Raw genomic sequence first — 18,215 nt, 5'->3', positions numbered from 1 at the left:
GCTTCAGAGGGTGAACAGCCAGGTGAGTGGGAGGTAATTTGCTTAGTGGAGGAAATGGTTGTTCTCAAAGGATTATTGTCAGCAGCAAAGTAAAGACTAACAACAGGAGATAACCCTGAGATTATCTCCTTGAATCAACAGAGCTAGGGAGTGATGACAAAGGAACTAGATCTTGTGCCTGGGCGGTCAATCCAAAACCCTTATTGGGTAAGGACTCTTTAGGAAAAGTGGAAGTGCAACAGCCGTCTCCATGATAAGTGCTGTGCGAATACTGCAATCAGTAAGGAGGGAGGTTAGAAAAGGAGTCTGTATGCGTCTTCCCACGGCTAATTTAGCATAGGAACATCGCAATGTCTCTTACCTTCGCTAACTAAGGGGCTATAAGGAATCCCACACTCCTTTGCATGACATGACATATAAGCATGGCACACCTCACGGAAATTAATCAAAATGCCCAGAGAGCAGAGAACAAGCACGTTGTAGGTAATTTCCGAAAGGCTGTAGGCCTCTACTGGCATCACCCGTATGCGTTTCTGTCACGTAATGACTTCAGATTTAAATGCTGTCCAAAATCGGCACAGCAATCCAAAACTCCTTTCCCACACATAATATTGTCCTTACTGTTGACCCCATGAAAGGTCAAGGAGCAGGAGCTAGGCACTATAAGGGTATTCGGAAGGAACCTGACCTGAATCCTGGGGAAGGAGGAAAAGACAGGTAAAAATATGCAAAACAAGAGCTATGAATGCTTAAGAATGCAGGCTTGATTATCACGCTGGAAGAGCTAGCGATCTGGACCTCCCCTTGGTTTCTTGCTCCTTTTAAGCTCCTCCTGAATAGTCCTCATGGGCAACACCTCCAGGATTCCACCTTCCAGTCACACCCTGCAGAGAGGAGGTGAGAGAGACCCACATGACCAATCACCAACCTGTACACAGAACCTACACAAGGCTCTGTGGATATGACAGTCAGCAGAATACCTTTAGCTGAACTTAACTGAGGGCTGATACAGGACAGAAATAGCTAAAATGTTTAGCTTTCTAATATGTTTTAAGAGATAATGGCAAATTTGCAAATACCAGGACTCTTCATCTGCAGATGTGCCTTCTGTTTGCAATTGTCTCTGAAGGGCGGTTTCCTGGCCTCCAACTGACTAAGAGTTGTAAATTGTCACTTCAGTCCCAATAAACTTGATTTTCAATCCATTCCAGTCTTTTCACTGGTGTATCTCTGACCCAGTGGATTGTAAAATCCCTGTATGTGAATCCAGAGGCAGGTCAGTTCCAACATTATTTCACTTGCCCTTATGTCCAGAGTCCACAGTGCCACCATGTGGTCCAGGTGGAAACAGTTTCTGTAGTTTTTGTTCAACTTCCCCACCCATGTTGATCACTGTGCACTTCTGGCACAGTAATACACAGCAGAATCCTCTGGGCTTAGACGGGAAAGCCGCAGATACACCATGCTGTTGCTGTTGTCTCTGGTGATCTCTGTTCTATCTCGAAAACTGCTGGAATAATCAATGCTACCTCCATGTGTATAGCTATATCCCATCCATTCAAGAGCTTTTCCTGCTGGCTGTTTCACCCAATTCATGCCATAGGAACCGAAGGTGAACCCAGATCCTCTACAAGACAGACTCAAAGTCTCTCCGGCCATTTTCACCACTTGACTGGAAGGAATAGACTCCAAACTCTGCCCTCTACAACCTAAAGTGAAGACAGGAAAAAGAGAGAATGTGAAATTATTATGTGTTTTAAACATTATATAAAGCTGTATGAATGATGAAATACTGTAAAGAAGTAGAACATCTTACATGACAGCGAGACTACCATCAACGCAAGGCTGAGTGTAATCATTTTCCTGAAGCTGGAGACTTCCTCTGGTTCAAATGAAATGAGAAAATTCAGGGGGACAGATGTACCTTGAAGAGACAGCTAATTTGCATCAGAGAAGGAGGGTCAAACACTCCAGTGTTTAAACAAGGAAAAACTATTTCAGATGGTTTACTTTTACACTGTTGTATTGAGCTTGGTGTTTACTCATAAATTAGTATTTGATGTTGTTTTCTCATTTCTTACCCTTTATACAGAGGCAATTGAGCTGCTTTTCAACTAGGTTTGGTTTAATTTCACACATCTGATAAATCACCAAAATTCATGTCCACTTTTAAAAACAAAACATCAGTGATTCAAGCACAGATGGCAATGTCTAAAAATTAAACCAACTTCCTGATTTTTTTGTAAAATCTGGTCACAGCGTAAGAATTGTATGCAAGTTGAAAACATTTTCTAAAGACAAGACTACAGAAAAGCTGATCCAGGCTTTCTGCTGTTGATGTATGAATTCTATTTACCCTTAGTAACAGTCCCTCTGTCACTCTTAAATCACTGTGGTATATAAGTTTTGGTTTTGTAGAAACAAACTAAGGCATATTCACATGTTTAGTCCTTATTTGGAAGCAATCATTTGTTGTATTTGATTTTTAAGGTCTTTTAAATGCATCAAATATTTTTTGTGAAATACATCTTTTGTGTGACAGATGTTTTTTTATTAATGGAGTTAAAAAAAAATCATATCAGCAAACATAGATATCATGCTCGAGGTTTATTAGCTTCTCGCTTCCAGTTCTTGTACAGCCACCAAAGGATCTTCAGTCACTGTGCATTCCGAGCACAGTAATAAACAGCTGAATCCTAAGCTTTTAGGTTGTTCATCTGCAGAAACAGCTGCTGTTTGCCATTGTCTCTAGAGATGGTAAACCGGCCTTGGACTGACTGAGAGTAGCGTTTGTCACTCCCAGCCCAGAAACTGATAGTTGCAACCCATTCTAGTCCTTTGCCAGGAGCCTGTCTGATCCAATGCATCCAATAGTCCCCGAATGTGAATCCAGAGGCTGTACAGGTCAGGGTGTGGAACTCTCCAGGTCTTTTAACTACTGGTTCAGATTGTGTCAGAGTTTGACCATCAATACCTGTTGACATAAACTTAAAATTATTGTCATTCAGCTTTTCAGACTGTAGCTCAGGGACTTTGTTCAGATAGAAACCAGTGTAAACTTTTACCTGCCAGGTACAAAGTTAAAAGCAGCAGTCCTGTTCTATAACTCATCATGTTAACCGGAGTGTGCTCTGTTCTTTGTTATGCTCTCTGCAGCCAGATAAGTACAAGTAGAACATAGTAGTGATTTGCATTTACTCCGCCTCACAGGATGGATGAAACATATCCCAGATGAGTTTATAAAAGATTTTTCAAACATTTTTTCAAAACTTAATTTGAAAAATGTACTGTTTTACTGTTTTGTGATTGAGTTGTCCAAATACTTAATGAACATTATTTTGCAAACAGTAAATTGAGTGATGTTTTTAGTAAACATTATTCCTCGATGTTGGATTTTACTTTACACTGAATAAATGTACTCAAATTAAAAAGATTATTTTCTTCTCATATCGTCTGCATTAGATTACATTACAGCATCTAAATATGTTGTGAAACTGTAGACTTTCAAATTTAAGTCAATTAGGTCACAAATTCAGCAATTAAGATGTTTAAAAATAGAATAAGTAAGTCTTTAATTGCCCATGTTTGGTCGAGCAACTTGCCCAGGGTGCATCCTACCTTTCACACCATGGTGGGCATAGACAATGTATATTATTAATAAATAAAACATAAAACAAACACTGAATACTGCAATAGTCCAGAAAGGAGCATGCTGCTCACAGCAGATGACAGGCAGACAAGGCTGGAGGAAGAGAGCAGGTCTGTGAGGCAAGCTAGGGTCATACACAGATTGGCAGAAAGGAGAAGGTAGACAGGGCAAGAGTAGAATGGTGTTCGAGAAACAGTCCAAGGTCTTGTCCAGAAGTCAGAAATCTGAAAAGATATCCAGTGAGGGCAAGGAAAATCCAGGAAATAGAACAGGGTCAAAAACAGGCACAGCAAACACTAATGCTGGATTGCAACTCACACAAGGCTAAAGATGATCTGGTAGAGAATGGCTGTGACTAACAGGTGGAACTAGTGGAGGTAAACAGGGGTAGGTCTTTAAATCACAAGTATTGTGAGAGTGCCTCCTCTGCAGGCTTCAAGTAACATGTGCTAAGGCTCCAAGATTTTTTTTTTTTGTACAGATTCACTGATGTTTTATATCAGTGTGACTGTCTTGCACAATAGTACACAGCAGCATCCTTAGGCTGCATATTCTGCCCATTCAGAGTCACTGTGTTGCTGGAGGATTGTAAGCTGTAACTGAACTTGTTCTTCTGAAAATCTTTCTGTTAGGAGTTATATCCAACACGAGCCCCACCAATGCACTCCAGTTCTTTTCCCAGTGGCATCCTGATCCAGTGAGTGTGATGGCTACCCACAGAATAAGACACCTGACAGCTGAGGATTAGTTGCTGCTCTGGTTGCAAACACACAGAGGCTGTCTGTGTCAGATGTTCACACTTTAGACCTATTGAACAAACAATTAGAAATACTTCCTTTTGTATGCATTGTTGTTACAGGAATACCACTCTTGTATTTATAGTTATTGAGCCCAAAGACAGACGGATGGATGGATGCCATAAGAGAATGTCAACAGTTAGTCATTACCGAAATCATTTTTATATAAAATGTAAACTGTTGTGCCATTACGCAAAGTTTTAAGTTATTTAATGGTTAAAAATAACTCTGTCTGTTAGGCATTGTCCAGTGAATATCAGCCCAAACAGCTGATATTAGGACAATAGTGATTCAATGACTGGAATTATTTTAACAGCAAACTCTGCACACATATGGTATAAAGGAGACAACTTATCTTCAAGTTCAAGAATTTATCAACAGAAATAAATTAACATCAAGAGAACATAACTATATAATGCTGTTTATCTGAATTAATGCTATATTTCAAATCAACAAATGCGCTCTACTAGGCTAGTAAAACTTAACCATACTACTAGGCAAAATTAAGATAAAACAATGCTAAGGAACTATGAACACACAAAAGAAACAAAAAGGCTAAAATAAAATAGTTGGAAAGCATCTTCAGAATGATTCAGTGAATCCTGGTTCACTGCAGATCTAAATTACAGAACCAAAGTTCTTAAAGATCTGGAATGAGGTTAAATTAGTTTTACTAATTTAGAAGAACATTTGATACATGTTACAACCCATTCACAATGCAAATCTGAGTCAGACAAAACATTATTTGATTTGCTCAGTAAAAATCAATAACCTTTAGGACACTTGATTTTTATTAATGTGATTATCTCTTCAGGAAATAATTCGACCCGAACCGGGAACTTGGAAAGCTAGGCACTGTAAGGGGACAATCGACCGAAAATCATGTGTCAGAGCACTTCCTGTGGCCATTGTTTACACTAGCTGGAGTTTTCCTTAAAGTTACACAAAACACTGTTGAATCAAAATGAATCTTCCCTATCAATACTGTAATAATCAAAAATGATGGTGTAGCTAAATGACACAAACTTTACGTTTATACGAACTGTAGTTGCATTTAGTAGGGCTGTAGCCGTGAATTATCAGCAAGAACTTCCCTAACCTGTACATAGTCCTTGCATCAACTCAGTTGAAAATATTTGGGATTATCAGAGTATGGCCTCACAAATGGGCTTCTGAAGTTTTGGTAAACAAAATATCCATAAACACACCCCTAAATCTTGGTAATAATCTTCTCAGTAGAGATGAAGCTGTTGCTGCCTCTGCAAATGGTGGAATGTATCTTCAGTGGATATATGTGTGAAGGCAGTGTTGTGCAAATTAACCTATTTGATTGTGATTATTAATAATTAAAATTTGATATTAGAATTAACACTATTTTATTCTAGTCAAAGGTAAACTAGAACATTTTTTTTCAAAATGGTTGGGATTAAGGGCTACCACCCTTTAATGGTTATAACTAGCAACTCTTTACAATTATTAATCTTATGAACCATTCTTAATCTTCTTTTACCATGAAAGATGGATGTCTAGCCAGTTGAAAGACAGAAGTAGACTTACCACCAGTAAACATTAATAACCTTAAATTATAATTGCAATAGGAATCACTAATCATTAACCATAAGCAAAGGAAAAATGTCTATTTGCGTTATATTTGCGTTGTTAACTCAAAAGACCAATTCAAAAACTCTTAGACACAATTCAATCACGGAAATAAAAAGCACAGGCAACCACAATTAAACTATTTTAAATGTATTAAACCAATAGTACCCTGTTACAGCAATTATTCTGTTTAATACTAATACTACTTGAACACACTAGGTACTGAATCAGACAACACAACATAAAAGAAGAAAAATAAAACAACAAAACAAAACAGCAAAGTGATGAAACGTGGATCTAATAGTCTTTTGGTAATTTCCTAACTGTGGCTATGGGTTAGCGCATCGCCTGAGTGGTCGCCATCTTGAAGTCCTCTGTAGCTAGCAGGCCTAGTGTTTTGAAGGACCATTACATCACTCCAAGTATTTGCCAGATCCATTTCCATACTGTTTACATTACATGTGATGCTGTTTTAATGGTGATTATTCAATGGTTAATAAAGTGAGGTTAAGTTAGGTGCCACAAGAACGTGCCGCGACCGAGTGGTGGCTAACTCGAGACAAAGGCTACCAGCTGACCAAATGAATGAGCTTTAAAGGAAATCCATGCAAAACCCAAAGCAGTGGAGATTGGAACCTAACAAATATATTCAAAATAATCCTGAACTTGACGGCACAGCTTGTTAAAAATTGTGGATAAAATCCACACTAATAATCAACCGATGGGATGGTGGTACAGCAACCAAATAAAAAATAAATGAACAGTAAGCACTTTATCACCTGTATTCAGTCACAGCATGTAAACATTCAAAGCCAATCCAACAAACTCCTCCTGGATAAAACATTGGCATTAAACCAATTTCTAAAATTAAATTCTGCCCAGGCAAGTATTGATTTTTATATAATAAATGAAAGGGGTTCTTTCCTGGGGTTGCTTTCTGGGCACGGTAGATATTGGTTGGAGCGGTCTTTGTGAACTGCTTGGCCTGGCAGGAAAGACTGTGCCTTGTCTATCAACTAAAAGGGGGGGGGGGGTCTTCTCAGTTATGCGCATCAACCTAATCAGAGTCCAGGACCTCCCCTGTCAATCCTACAATAAGAGCTAAGGTAGTTTGCGGCTTTTGTCCAGCAAAATGTCGACCACCTGTTCCACCACGTGTTCCCGTCTGGTCAAACACAACGTTTTGAAATCTGTGTTTTTTATCAACTTGGAGGCTGGGTCACCAGTATGCTTGGTTTGGTCTAAAGCCAAGTTGTATGCTGGGAGCCGTAGTCCAATTGGCAATTTTATGGCAAAACAGCAGACAGGTAAATACTTTTACTGTTATTGTTTATACGGTTTAAAACAATAAATAAATTAAAGTTAAAGGGGGCAAGTCAATGCAAAATCCAGGTGTTCACCCCTTAAATTAATTTTGATGTGTATGTGGACTCTCTATGAATGCAGTCTATCAAGGTGCTGTGTAGATATCTTTACCCTGGGTCTTTTTTCCCCAGGGTGTTTAGTTTTCCCTGTTTTCTATTATGTTTTTTGAACATTACAGCATTTGCCACAGAACTCATAAACAAGGTCATGCAAGTGTGGCATATTGATTTTGATACTCTGCCATTTTTTTATTTTTTTATTTCATTTTTATTACTCGGAGCAATTTTTGTTAGCCTGACCCGTCAAACTGAATTCCACAGAGCACAAGTCCGTCTGGTAAGGCTCCATACCCTCTGGACCATTCACATTGATTGGTCTGGTCACACACACACACACACACACACACACACACACACACACACACACACACACACACACACACACACACACACATGCACTATGATAAGTCACTCTTAGCGGCAGGATTACCCATAGAGCAGCAGCACTTTTCTGCTACCACAATAGTCAAAAGACATATGGAGATATTTGTTGCTAGGAAGATTGAGAAAGTGCATCATGTATCCTCAGATATTTTAGACAAAAGCTGATTGGTTCTAACTTGATGACGCAGTCCTTTTGAAATCAGGCTCTACCAGCTTTTTACCAGACTGTTAAGCGGAGTATAGTGGACATGATAATTCAGCCAGAATACAGGAGTAGGTCAGACACAGGAAGGCAAACAAGACACGCTGGATGGTCTACTCAAAATAATGGCTTTCAAGGATCTGACAGCAACACCAAGGTAGAGTCAAGAATACATAGGGAGGATTACAGGCGCAACCAACTCCCTATAATTAGCAGCAGCAGGTGCACTGAGGGGGAGCAGTGAAGTCAACAACAGAACTGGCACACAGGCAGGATCAAAAACCTAGGGAAAACAGGTCACACTGCACCTGAAATGATAAAATGACAGGTACAGAAAAATCAATACCATACCATCTCAGATTTCTTCTGAGTCAGTTAACCAGTAACAATCTATAATCTTTAACTTTAAGATGGTGAGAGGAATTGCTCTTGTCTTCTTGTTCCAGACACATACTCATTTCACTGTAAACACTCTATTTCTTATAGCATGGAGCACACCAAACAGTATTCCACAGCGTTGCCCGTAAACTTATTACATATCTGTTAGAGTCCCCCGTTTATAGATACATTCATAAGAGAAATGTTTGGATTTTTACAGCTTCAGTACTGAACTCTCATACATAAAACAATATGAGACGGGTAGAAATCCAGACACAAGCACGCCAACCCTCTCACTTACATCAGCTTATATGGATCAGCAAAGACCTGCTCTGTGATTGGATTGATTTGTCCCATGTTGTCTTTTGATACGTGTCACTGTTAGACTGACTCTAGGGATATCAATGTGTCCATTCTACCCCAATATAAATTGTCCATATGTTTATGCATGCCACATCTTTGAAGCCCTTGGCGTCTGTGGGTTATCTGCTGTTTCCCTGCTAACTGCTTTCTGCAGCTTCAGCCTCTGTAATCGCATAATCCTTAACGGCCCCCCATAGATGTGCCCAAATGGTACAGCACAACAAAAAAGTCCAAATGTCCACTAAAAGGAAAAGCTGGAATAACTACCAGATGGTTAAAACTGCTTACATATTAATAGATGTGTGATTAAAGCCTGTTTTGTTGACCATTTATTTTATTTTATTTGATCATCTTAAATATTTTCTAATATATTTATGTCATGAGTACATCTTTTGAGACACTGTCCACTGTCCTTTAATATCTTCAGTATGATGTAATTAACTGGACGTTTACTCAGTTCAGTTGAAGCATGTTTTAGGCCTTCATGAGCAGCAAGATTTCACAAACCACAAAAGTAGCTGTTATTTTCTCGGTCTGCATTTCTGTGACCATATTTGCATTGACCTTATGCTGCCATGGTTTACTTTAGGTGGAGTGATATTTTGTTTGGAAGTCTCTCTGTACTCTTTGTACATGCCATTACCTTGGTGATACTGTGGTATCTGATGATACACAATATCTCAGACTGGGGGCACACTTATAAGCGACACATTTGTTCCAAGAGTGTCAAAAAAAAAAGGGCATAAGGAACAACCTTATGCTTCCATACATGGGAAGCATGTGCTCTCTGAGGTTTGTGTACTGTATGCTCACAGAACGTGTGTAAGAAAGAAGCTGTAATCATTGTTCTTTGATAATCCTTCCGTCAGCTAAGATTCCCCGATATGCACTGAGCTGTAACTTTCAATATGGGCCTTAGTGAAATAAAGTAAACTAGCCTGTATAGATAAAAGTGTTTTGGGGTTGTGCTAACCCAAACATAATTCAATACCTCACATATTTTCTTGGGAGACTCTTGGGAGAGGCGGGGTACGCCCTGTACAGGTCGCTAGTCAATCGCAGGGCTACACAGAGACGAACAGAACAAACAACCATTCACGCACACACTCACACCTAAAGAATTTAGAGAGGCCAATTAATCTAGGCCAATTTTGGACTGTGGGTTGAAGCTGGAGTACCTGGGGAGAACATGCAATCTCCATGCAGAAAGACCCAGGGTCGGACTTGAATCCAGGACCTTCTTGCTGCAAGGCAACGTCGCTACTCACTGCGCAGCCAATGTTTGAATACATGTTGCAAAAAAGTGTCTCTTTGCACATAAGAATATTTTTTTTTAAAACTTAGGACTCTTAGGGCCTGATCTTCAAAGATTTCAAATAAGGACCTGTGTTGTATAAAGGTAATCTACAAAGACCGCATCTTCAACGATAATATGTGCAAATTTATTTTGGTCCGCCTCATTTAAATGAGTAAATTGAGTGTGCTACTAGCAGTTTGAGAGTGGCAGTAAGAGAAAGATAAAGTTCTAAGAAATGGGGTTGCAAGTAATAATGATAAACATTATAACATCAATAATATTAGTGGTTAATATTAATAATAATAATGATCAATGTTATTTAAAGTGCATGTTAAGTATCTCAAATTGCTACAAAGAAATAACATAGGGTAATTTAAATGATTCAATTTCAATCGTAAAACTTGGAAAAGCTGATTTTGTCAGCTACCCCAACCCCCCTGTGACAGAGTTTTGTCTGAGAAGGAGTTGTACGGTCAGATTTAGAGCAAGATTAATCTCGGAATAGCTGGATTAATTTACCCCAACCCCTCACAACAGCCACCTGACCCAAAATATTTTAAACCAAAGTAGCACCATAATAAGTTAATAATTTAATTAGGGCTGGGCAAGTTAACGCGTTAATTTCGCGTTAACTCATTAGACTATTAACGGCGATATTTTCTTTAACGCGCGTTAACGCATGTTGCTCACATGCTTTTATTTTGTGAAGGTCTGTTGCTGCGGTGTAGGGGTTTGAATCAGAACAGTAGGTGGCGATAATGCGCCAATAACCTCGCTGTCAGCCCAGCCTCAGATTCAAAGAGGAAGAAAGGTGCTGGCCGGAAAAAAACACAGCTGACATGCGGAAGGCGGTGTTTCCCGCAGGTACCGCGAGCGAGCTTAAGCCGGGCGTACACTGTACGAGTTTTTCCCCTTTTCGGGCCGATTCTTCAGTCGTGCGAGCATTTTTTGAATCGGCCGAATTTCAGCTTGATCGTAGAGGGGGGGAGGAGGGGGGACTGGCTTCTCACGACTACCTCCAGATCAGGAATCGGACGATCGGTGAAAATCAAACATGTTTGAAATTCAGTCGGCTGTCGTGAGGTTTTTGTGAGCGCATCCTGCTGTTCAAGCAGAGCTACGAGGGGGCGCCCTCCCCTCCTCTCCATCCCCGCCAGCGGAGGGAGGGAAGCGGGCGTCCCTGAAGCAACCTCCGGTCCGGTCCGCGCAACGCGCTTGCTGCCTGTTTCGGCACTCCTCCGCTTGTTGGGGGGGCGGGCCGGGCGACCTGCCGTGCCGCGCGGCCGCCGGTGCGTCTCGTCCCTCCTCTCTCCCCTCCGTTCCCCTGACGCCCGGTGCCTCCTGCGGGCTTCGCCAGAGCTGGGCTCGAACCCCTGCTCTGGGTCCCTGTCACCTACCGTCGCTCGCCTGCCTCTGCCACCACAGTGAGCGGTCCCAGAGGGGACACGACGTACAGTGTGAGCAGTCCGGTCTCGTCCGAGCGTCGCGCCGCACAGATCGTGAGCGGTGAACTTTTAAACCCCGCGGTTCCCTCGCACAGTTTGAGATGTATATAAGTACCACGACTGAAAAACTCGTACAGTGTACGCCCGGCTTTAGGCGAGGCGAGGCGGTGAGTTGGCGGCCGGAACAAGTTTTGTGCGGAGCGGAGCGGGGGGGGGTCTGCATCGACGCCGTCGGTGAAGTCGCTTCTCGTTTCAAAGTATCCATGTGTTTTTGCCTGTTTTCCCTGCCATTCACTATATGCACGCGAGAAAGCAACAACAAAAAAACGCGTGTCAACGTCAAATAAACGCAAGCATATCGAGTTAGCAAGCATTTCAGTTTAAAGTTCTTCCAGCAAGGAATATGACAGAAACAAGTTAGTTGTAACCACTGCCAAGTTAAACTTTGGTATTGAACATAAAATGGTAATGCTGCTCCCTGCTGTTACCTCAGAAATTGCCTGTTTTTGGTAGATTTTTTCCCCATAAAGAGAATTCCCTGTCAGTGGCAATAAGCTTTAATTTATTATTATTGCTATTTTTTGTTTTACATGTTTAAGTTGAGCTTTACACTAAATATGTGTTACTGATAAGTGCTACAAATGTTACAACACTTTTGTTCATATGGCAGCAGAACATTAAAATAAAAGTGCTCTTTACACTACTTTTGAATTCATTCTTGGAGTTTGTAAATACAATGCGATTAATCGCGATTAATCGCACTGATTAATCGCGATTAATCGCGATTAAATATTTTAATCGTTGCCCAGCCCTAAATTTAATACAACATAATTGTGCTTTGAGCTCATATAAGAACTTTAAGGGAGGATGTGAAAAATGTGTATAAAATTGGATTTTGATAACAGAATTTTTGCTCTTTGGAGCTGCAATAACGAGAATGATGATTCTTGCTCTTTCTGTATGTTTGTAATTATGAAAAAGATTCTAGTCAGGGATTTATTTAGCTTATTCCTTTGTTTTTCTAATGCATGTTTGCATGCACTTTGAATGTCTTGTTACTGAAAACTGCTATATAAATAAACTTAACTTACCTTAACTTATCTTAAACTGAACCAAACCTGGAAGAATGTCGAGCAGAATTTAAACATCAAAGGTATGAGCTGATCCAAATAACAACATGTTGCAGCCGATCCAGCCAAAGTCCATTCATTGTATGTTGAGGAATCTCCACTGATTAGAGGGTTTTTTTCACAATAGCTGTGACTGCTGAATTCATGCAATACTGGTGCACTAGGTTGTCTAAAAATTAAAACAGCTCCAAAGTCAGTTAAACATGTTTTCTTACCAAATGTGGGCACATTGTTATTTAAAATTGTCTAAATATTAATGCTAACACTTTTTCAAGTGACTACATCCTTTCTAGTCTATCTATCCAAGCATTTCCTATGGCTGCTCATACCTGTTTATTCATTCAAAATAAATCAACCAGATCTCCAGCTAGTTTTACATGTTCAAGTCTTATCTTGGAACAAACTCATAATAATTTTAGAATATGAAAAATATCCTGTGTTTGCTAATGACAGAAGTTGAAAAAATAGTTACTGAAATTTATTTATGTTTCTTGAATGAAGTGCGGGGAAGTTGCATCATTTCTTTTATTGTAACATTTCTTATATAAAGTGGGGATTTGTTCATAGTGAAACCCTGTTTTAACCAATATATAATTATTACAAATGTAAAAAATGAAAGCTGAATTTTTTTACTTTAAGAGGTCTGTGTGAAAGGAAGGAGCTTGAGCTGAGGTCAACCAAATTGTTCCAAGTTGATGTGAAACTTTGCTGCTGTTTTGTTGCAGTCAGCTTTAACTTCCTGTTGAAATGTGGTTTCAACTGATGAAACTGTTGCGCTAGAAATCAAGAATAGGAGTTTAGTGAAACATCTTTGTATAATCTAACCCATGTTAAAAGGTATCATGATGCCTAAAATACTCAAAGGGGTTTGGGGGTTAACCCATAAATACTGAAAGAGCCTTTAAAGTTGGTTAACATAATAGTAGTAATAATAATAATAATAATAATAATAATAATAATAATAATAATAATAATAATAATGTCCAAACCCTGATGAAATGCATTATCTTTAGATTTTACTGACACATTTTTGAAAAATGCATGAAAATGCTAAGATCATCAAACAACATATAACTTCAGCAACAACACAGCAATTTTTTAACAGCTATCCAGCCACAGAAAATAAAATCTAAGTATGCCTCTGATATAATTATTTTCATTTTGTTGATTACTACCAGTTAGTTGTACTCAATGAATTGAGAACACACTATGACATTTACTTAAATATGTAAAAGAGAGATGCCAAGTTGTTTTTAAAGCCTTAACTGTTTACATTTATTGTAAAATATAATTGTGTATGTTTTCTTGGATGGGATTAACTAAGTCTTATTGCTTTGTCCCCCAGTGAGATTCATGATAAGGCCAAAAGCCCTATTTAAAACAAACAAGCAACATTTCAGAAGATATAATAAAGACATCAAACAATAAACAATTTATGAGAAATAAAACACAGCAAAAATATTTAATGAAAAAAAGTAGCAGGATAACTTAAGACAGACTAATCTTTCTGGCCTTAAAGCAGAAAGAAAAAAAAAAACATTAACATCGAAGAAGCTCTGAGGAAATGTTTCTATTCAAAAATATCTGCAGAAAAACCTTCAAAATTCTCATACATGACTATTACACAATATACATATTTAAAATTGAATGATTGAAGTCTCTTCAGTGCTTTCAGTGTTTAATAATTCAGTACTTTTCAAACTAATAAATTCTGTTTATTTTTGGTGTCTGATACATTTTGCATGTTGGCCCGCATCTGTTTGATAATCTTCCTCTCATTGTGACAGATAAATCAAGTGTTTTGATTTTTTTTATGCAGTTTTCAGCATGGATGCAACAAGCTCCATAAAACATAATTTGAGGCAAAACCTTCCTAAATAAAAAGATAAAATTACATGAACATATCTCATTCTTAACTTTAAATCTCTTTATCTCCATGCTTCTTATCCATTTGATTGTTTTCAGAAGAGCAGGCCTCTGATGGTGAGGACGGTGCTGAAGGCCAGAGCTTTGGTGAACACCACTCGGACTCCGTTCATCAGCAGCAGGTAGAAGTTCAGCTTGGCTTTTTCTGGACATCAGAGAAACAGAGTTCAGACTGAATTGAACACTAACCGCTGACTGCAGAGATCAGTGAGACATGAAATGGTCAGACTAACCTGGATGAATGTTCCTACATACATCATCTGTTAGGACACAGAAAAAAAACATCAGTCACACAAAGATCATGAAAACTCTGACACACTTCCTGCTGATCTGTCTGTGGAAACATGTCTGATGAAAACTGTCAGCCTTGTTGCCTCCTTCAGTATTAAGCTTTATTGTTATATTTAGTGTTACAACAAGATGATTTAATCAAGATTATTCAGCAGATGACAAACTCTGGGTATTGAACAGTTGTTCAGAACTTTGAAAGAACTTTGTTTGGTACCAGCTTCGTTGTTGCCGATCGCCCCGTTCATCTCACAGGAGTAGATGGTTTCGTTTCTGAATTCAGCAGTGGTGTAGGTGTTGTCCTTTGACAGAACGACACTAGTGGGGCTCACGGTGACCGGACCATCTTTCATATTAATGGTGATGTTTCCCTCCTTTGGACGGAAACCTGTCACCAGACAGACATCTGGACCAAGATCGTCTGTGTTCACTTTTTCGCCTTTCAGGGGACTCAAGACGAACAGGTTCGGAGTCACATTGGTGCCATCTGTACCACCAAAGATAGAAAAAAGTAAACAAAAAGAACAAGGACTAAACTTTGTCATACAAATTAACATTGTTTAATTTTTGTTCATAAATTTTGCCCATAATTGTGGAATTGTTATAAAAGAACTGGTGAATTATACGTCTCAAAAAGATGAAGCTGTCAAAAACATTTAAATGCAATTTTTAAGTATTCTTAAAGTGTCTGGTTTATGGTAGAATACAATTGCTCCATTTTTCTTCAGGGCATTGTTTTAATTTTCGGAAATCGCAATTTATTCTTGAAAAACATGTCTTGAAAGCAAGGTTGTTGTATTGTTCTAATAGACATTAATCTCACCTCATAAATAGGAGTGTACTCACAATGCAGAAGTTTCAAGAACCAAACACTTTACAGAGTCTGAAAATATTTCAGTTATTATTTATTTTTCATGCTTAGAGCCAAGGCTTTTTTGTGTATATTTTATAAAATAACTCAGTCTGCCATGTTTAGTTGACAAAACTGCCTCCTCTCCTTAAATGACTCAAAGGCTAATCATAGTTTCTTCTCCCATTTAAGCAGTTTCTCTTAATTCAAAGTCAGATCTTCATATTGAACAAAAAAATGTATACAGCTCTTTGTAAAGCTGACATTTTATACAAGCATATAATTTTTTAATTGTAGATTGTGATATTCTGTTTCAAGGGCCAGTTAATCTATAAACAAAGAAGGAAATAAAAATACTCTACTTTTAATCTGTCGTTTTTCTGAAAAATCACAAATTAAATTATAAATTTATCAGCAGGTAAGTTTTACCGCAACAAGATCCACTAAATTCTTGTTTTACATGGAGCTAGTTTATTTACTTAACATGTAACTCTGTGTCTTCTGAACTTTTCTAGAACTCTATATGCCTTTAAGTTCAATATTTACAGTCCAATCCAGCTTTATTAATGAATCACTTTACATAACTAAAACGCCCAAAGTACTCTAGAAAATGTATTAAAAACATTAAAAGGAAAATGCCCTTTCAATACTGCAATACAAAATATGATAAAAACCGATATTAATAAGTGATGAATATTACTTTTTTGCATAAACTGCATTATATTCAAACAGCCAAAATATAAACTCTTGTTTATCGTAATCATTTAAATATATCCCAAGTTGCTTCATTCTTCATGAATTTCTTTTTTTATATATATCTTGCACCCTTTCTTAGGTGTTTAGATGTTCCTGATTTATATTTTTAAGTTCTCTATTGTGTGAAGATTGTCTCTTAGTTCCTTCTTCCTTGATAGAAAAACCTATAAAAGGCCGTTGGTGTGCAGTTGTAATATTCTACTTTGTATTCTTCCTCCTAAATGACGGACATATTTTATCTTCTGGTACATGTTAGTTTCAACAGCAAGATCTTAAATTCCCACAATCACAGTTACTTTGAAAGTTTAAATTCTTCCTCATGCTGCAATTTTAAAAGATCTGACCCTAATTAGAGAAAAACTTGATATTTCTCCCGTATTGTTACCTCATTCATGCTGAAATGTGGAGTAAAACGAGGATAAATTGTTGAGCTTCTCCATGTTTTTAAAGCAGCTGCATCAGGTTTAGTTCTGCTTCAGATCAACTGACTTAAATCCTCAAAGAAACCAAGGTTCAAATGTATCCAGGGAACCTAATGCCTTTCTGTACCTTTGACTGGATCCTGTTTATCCATTTCTTTGGAGGAAACTTTACGGAATTCAGCTCCATTCACACCAATCTACTTTCATCGGTTAAAAACTTTTTTGAAAACAACCAAAAGCGAGTTCCCTTTTTGCTCAAAGAACCGCAGTGAAGCACAGGAAGCACAGGAAGCAGACTCAGCGCAGCTCTCATCAGCAGAAACACTTTTTCACTAAACTATTCAATTTGATAAATCACACATGTTCATTTCTGACAACTGCAAAATAGGAAAAAAATCTGTTTTCTCTTCAGTAAATAAAATTGCATGGAAAATATCAATATGTAAACGTTGATAAAGAAAATATTGTTTTGATGCACGTCTCTCATGTAAAGTATCAACTAATTTATAAAGGTTTGTTTTAACCTTATTTTCACTACTCTGTAATTGTTATTAGCAATGTATAATTCATGCTGCTTTTCCCCTTTTTCCTGTCTTTATATAAATGTTTTCTGTTGTTTCATGATTAAACTGATTGCTACTGAATTCGTTATTCTTGCCATTTTGAGCAATTCTCTGTTTTTGCATATTTAGTCACACAATTGTTAGGTTTTATCTAACTGTTATGCTTTTAGATTTTAATGTGTGCGTCAATGCAAAAAGCACTTTTAGTGTCATAATGTTCCATAAATTATAAGTGAAAGTTTCTTTAGCTTACTTAATTTCATTACCTTTTTATCACACACTTCCTGTGCCAATCAGTCTGGAGCCTCGATGCATTTAAACAATTTAGCTTAAAAGAATAATTTTGTTGTGTGCAGCATCACTTTAAAATGCACCACAAAAGCAAATCAAAACTGAGGACATACTGAAACTAACACTAAAATAATTTATGAAATACTATTTTTCAGTAAATTTAAAAATTAAATACAGGTTATTTAATGACAAAACCATTTCTTTTTTGTTAAACAGAAACAATCCTGTATTCAAATCTATATTAAATATATATATATATTGGTGCAGATGATGCCAGATCTACTGAGGTAGTTTTATTTAGACAGTGTGTTTGTAAATGAATTTATAAATAAAATCATAAGCCCACATTTCACACCAAGATCACTTTAAAGAGACCGCAAGAACAAAGATTTTAAGGTATTTTTCACATTTTCTTACCTGGAAGAACAGTCACTGTAGTTCCATCTCCCCA

The 18,215-nt window shown here is 38.0% G+C and overlaps 2 protein-coding genes across 2 annotated transcripts in view; both read right to left on the bottom strand.

Moving 5' to 3' along the window:
- The window catches only part of LOC118562518, a gene marked incomplete in the record, with an annotated part of 354,708 nt that overhangs the window by 86,334 nt on the left and 250,159 nt on the right, over positions 1 to 18,215 (bottom strand).
- LOC118562470 lies at positions 14,117 to 17,229 on the bottom strand. The gene is made up of 4 exons (XM_036134936.1): positions 17,038 to 17,229; positions 15,100 to 15,369; positions 14,828 to 14,854; positions 14,117 to 14,739 (listed from the first exon to the last, which is right to left on the bottom strand). Exons 1-4 carry the CDS (start codon positions 17,060 to 17,062, stop codon positions 14,630 to 14,632), a joined length of 432 nt encoding a protein of 143 aa, XP_035990829.1. The 5' UTR covers positions 17,063 to 17,229; the 3' UTR covers positions 14,117 to 14,629.

The sequence above is a fragment of the Fundulus heteroclitus genome, unplaced genomic scaffold (assembly GCF_011125445.2).
Source record: "Fundulus heteroclitus isolate FHET01 unplaced genomic scaffold, MU-UCD_Fhet_4.1 scaffold_95, whole genome shotgun sequence".
Taxonomy (NCBI): Eukaryota; Metazoa; Chordata; class Actinopteri; order Cyprinodontiformes; family Fundulidae; genus Fundulus; species Fundulus heteroclitus.
This window is presented reverse-complemented; position numbering and strand designations above follow the sequence as displayed.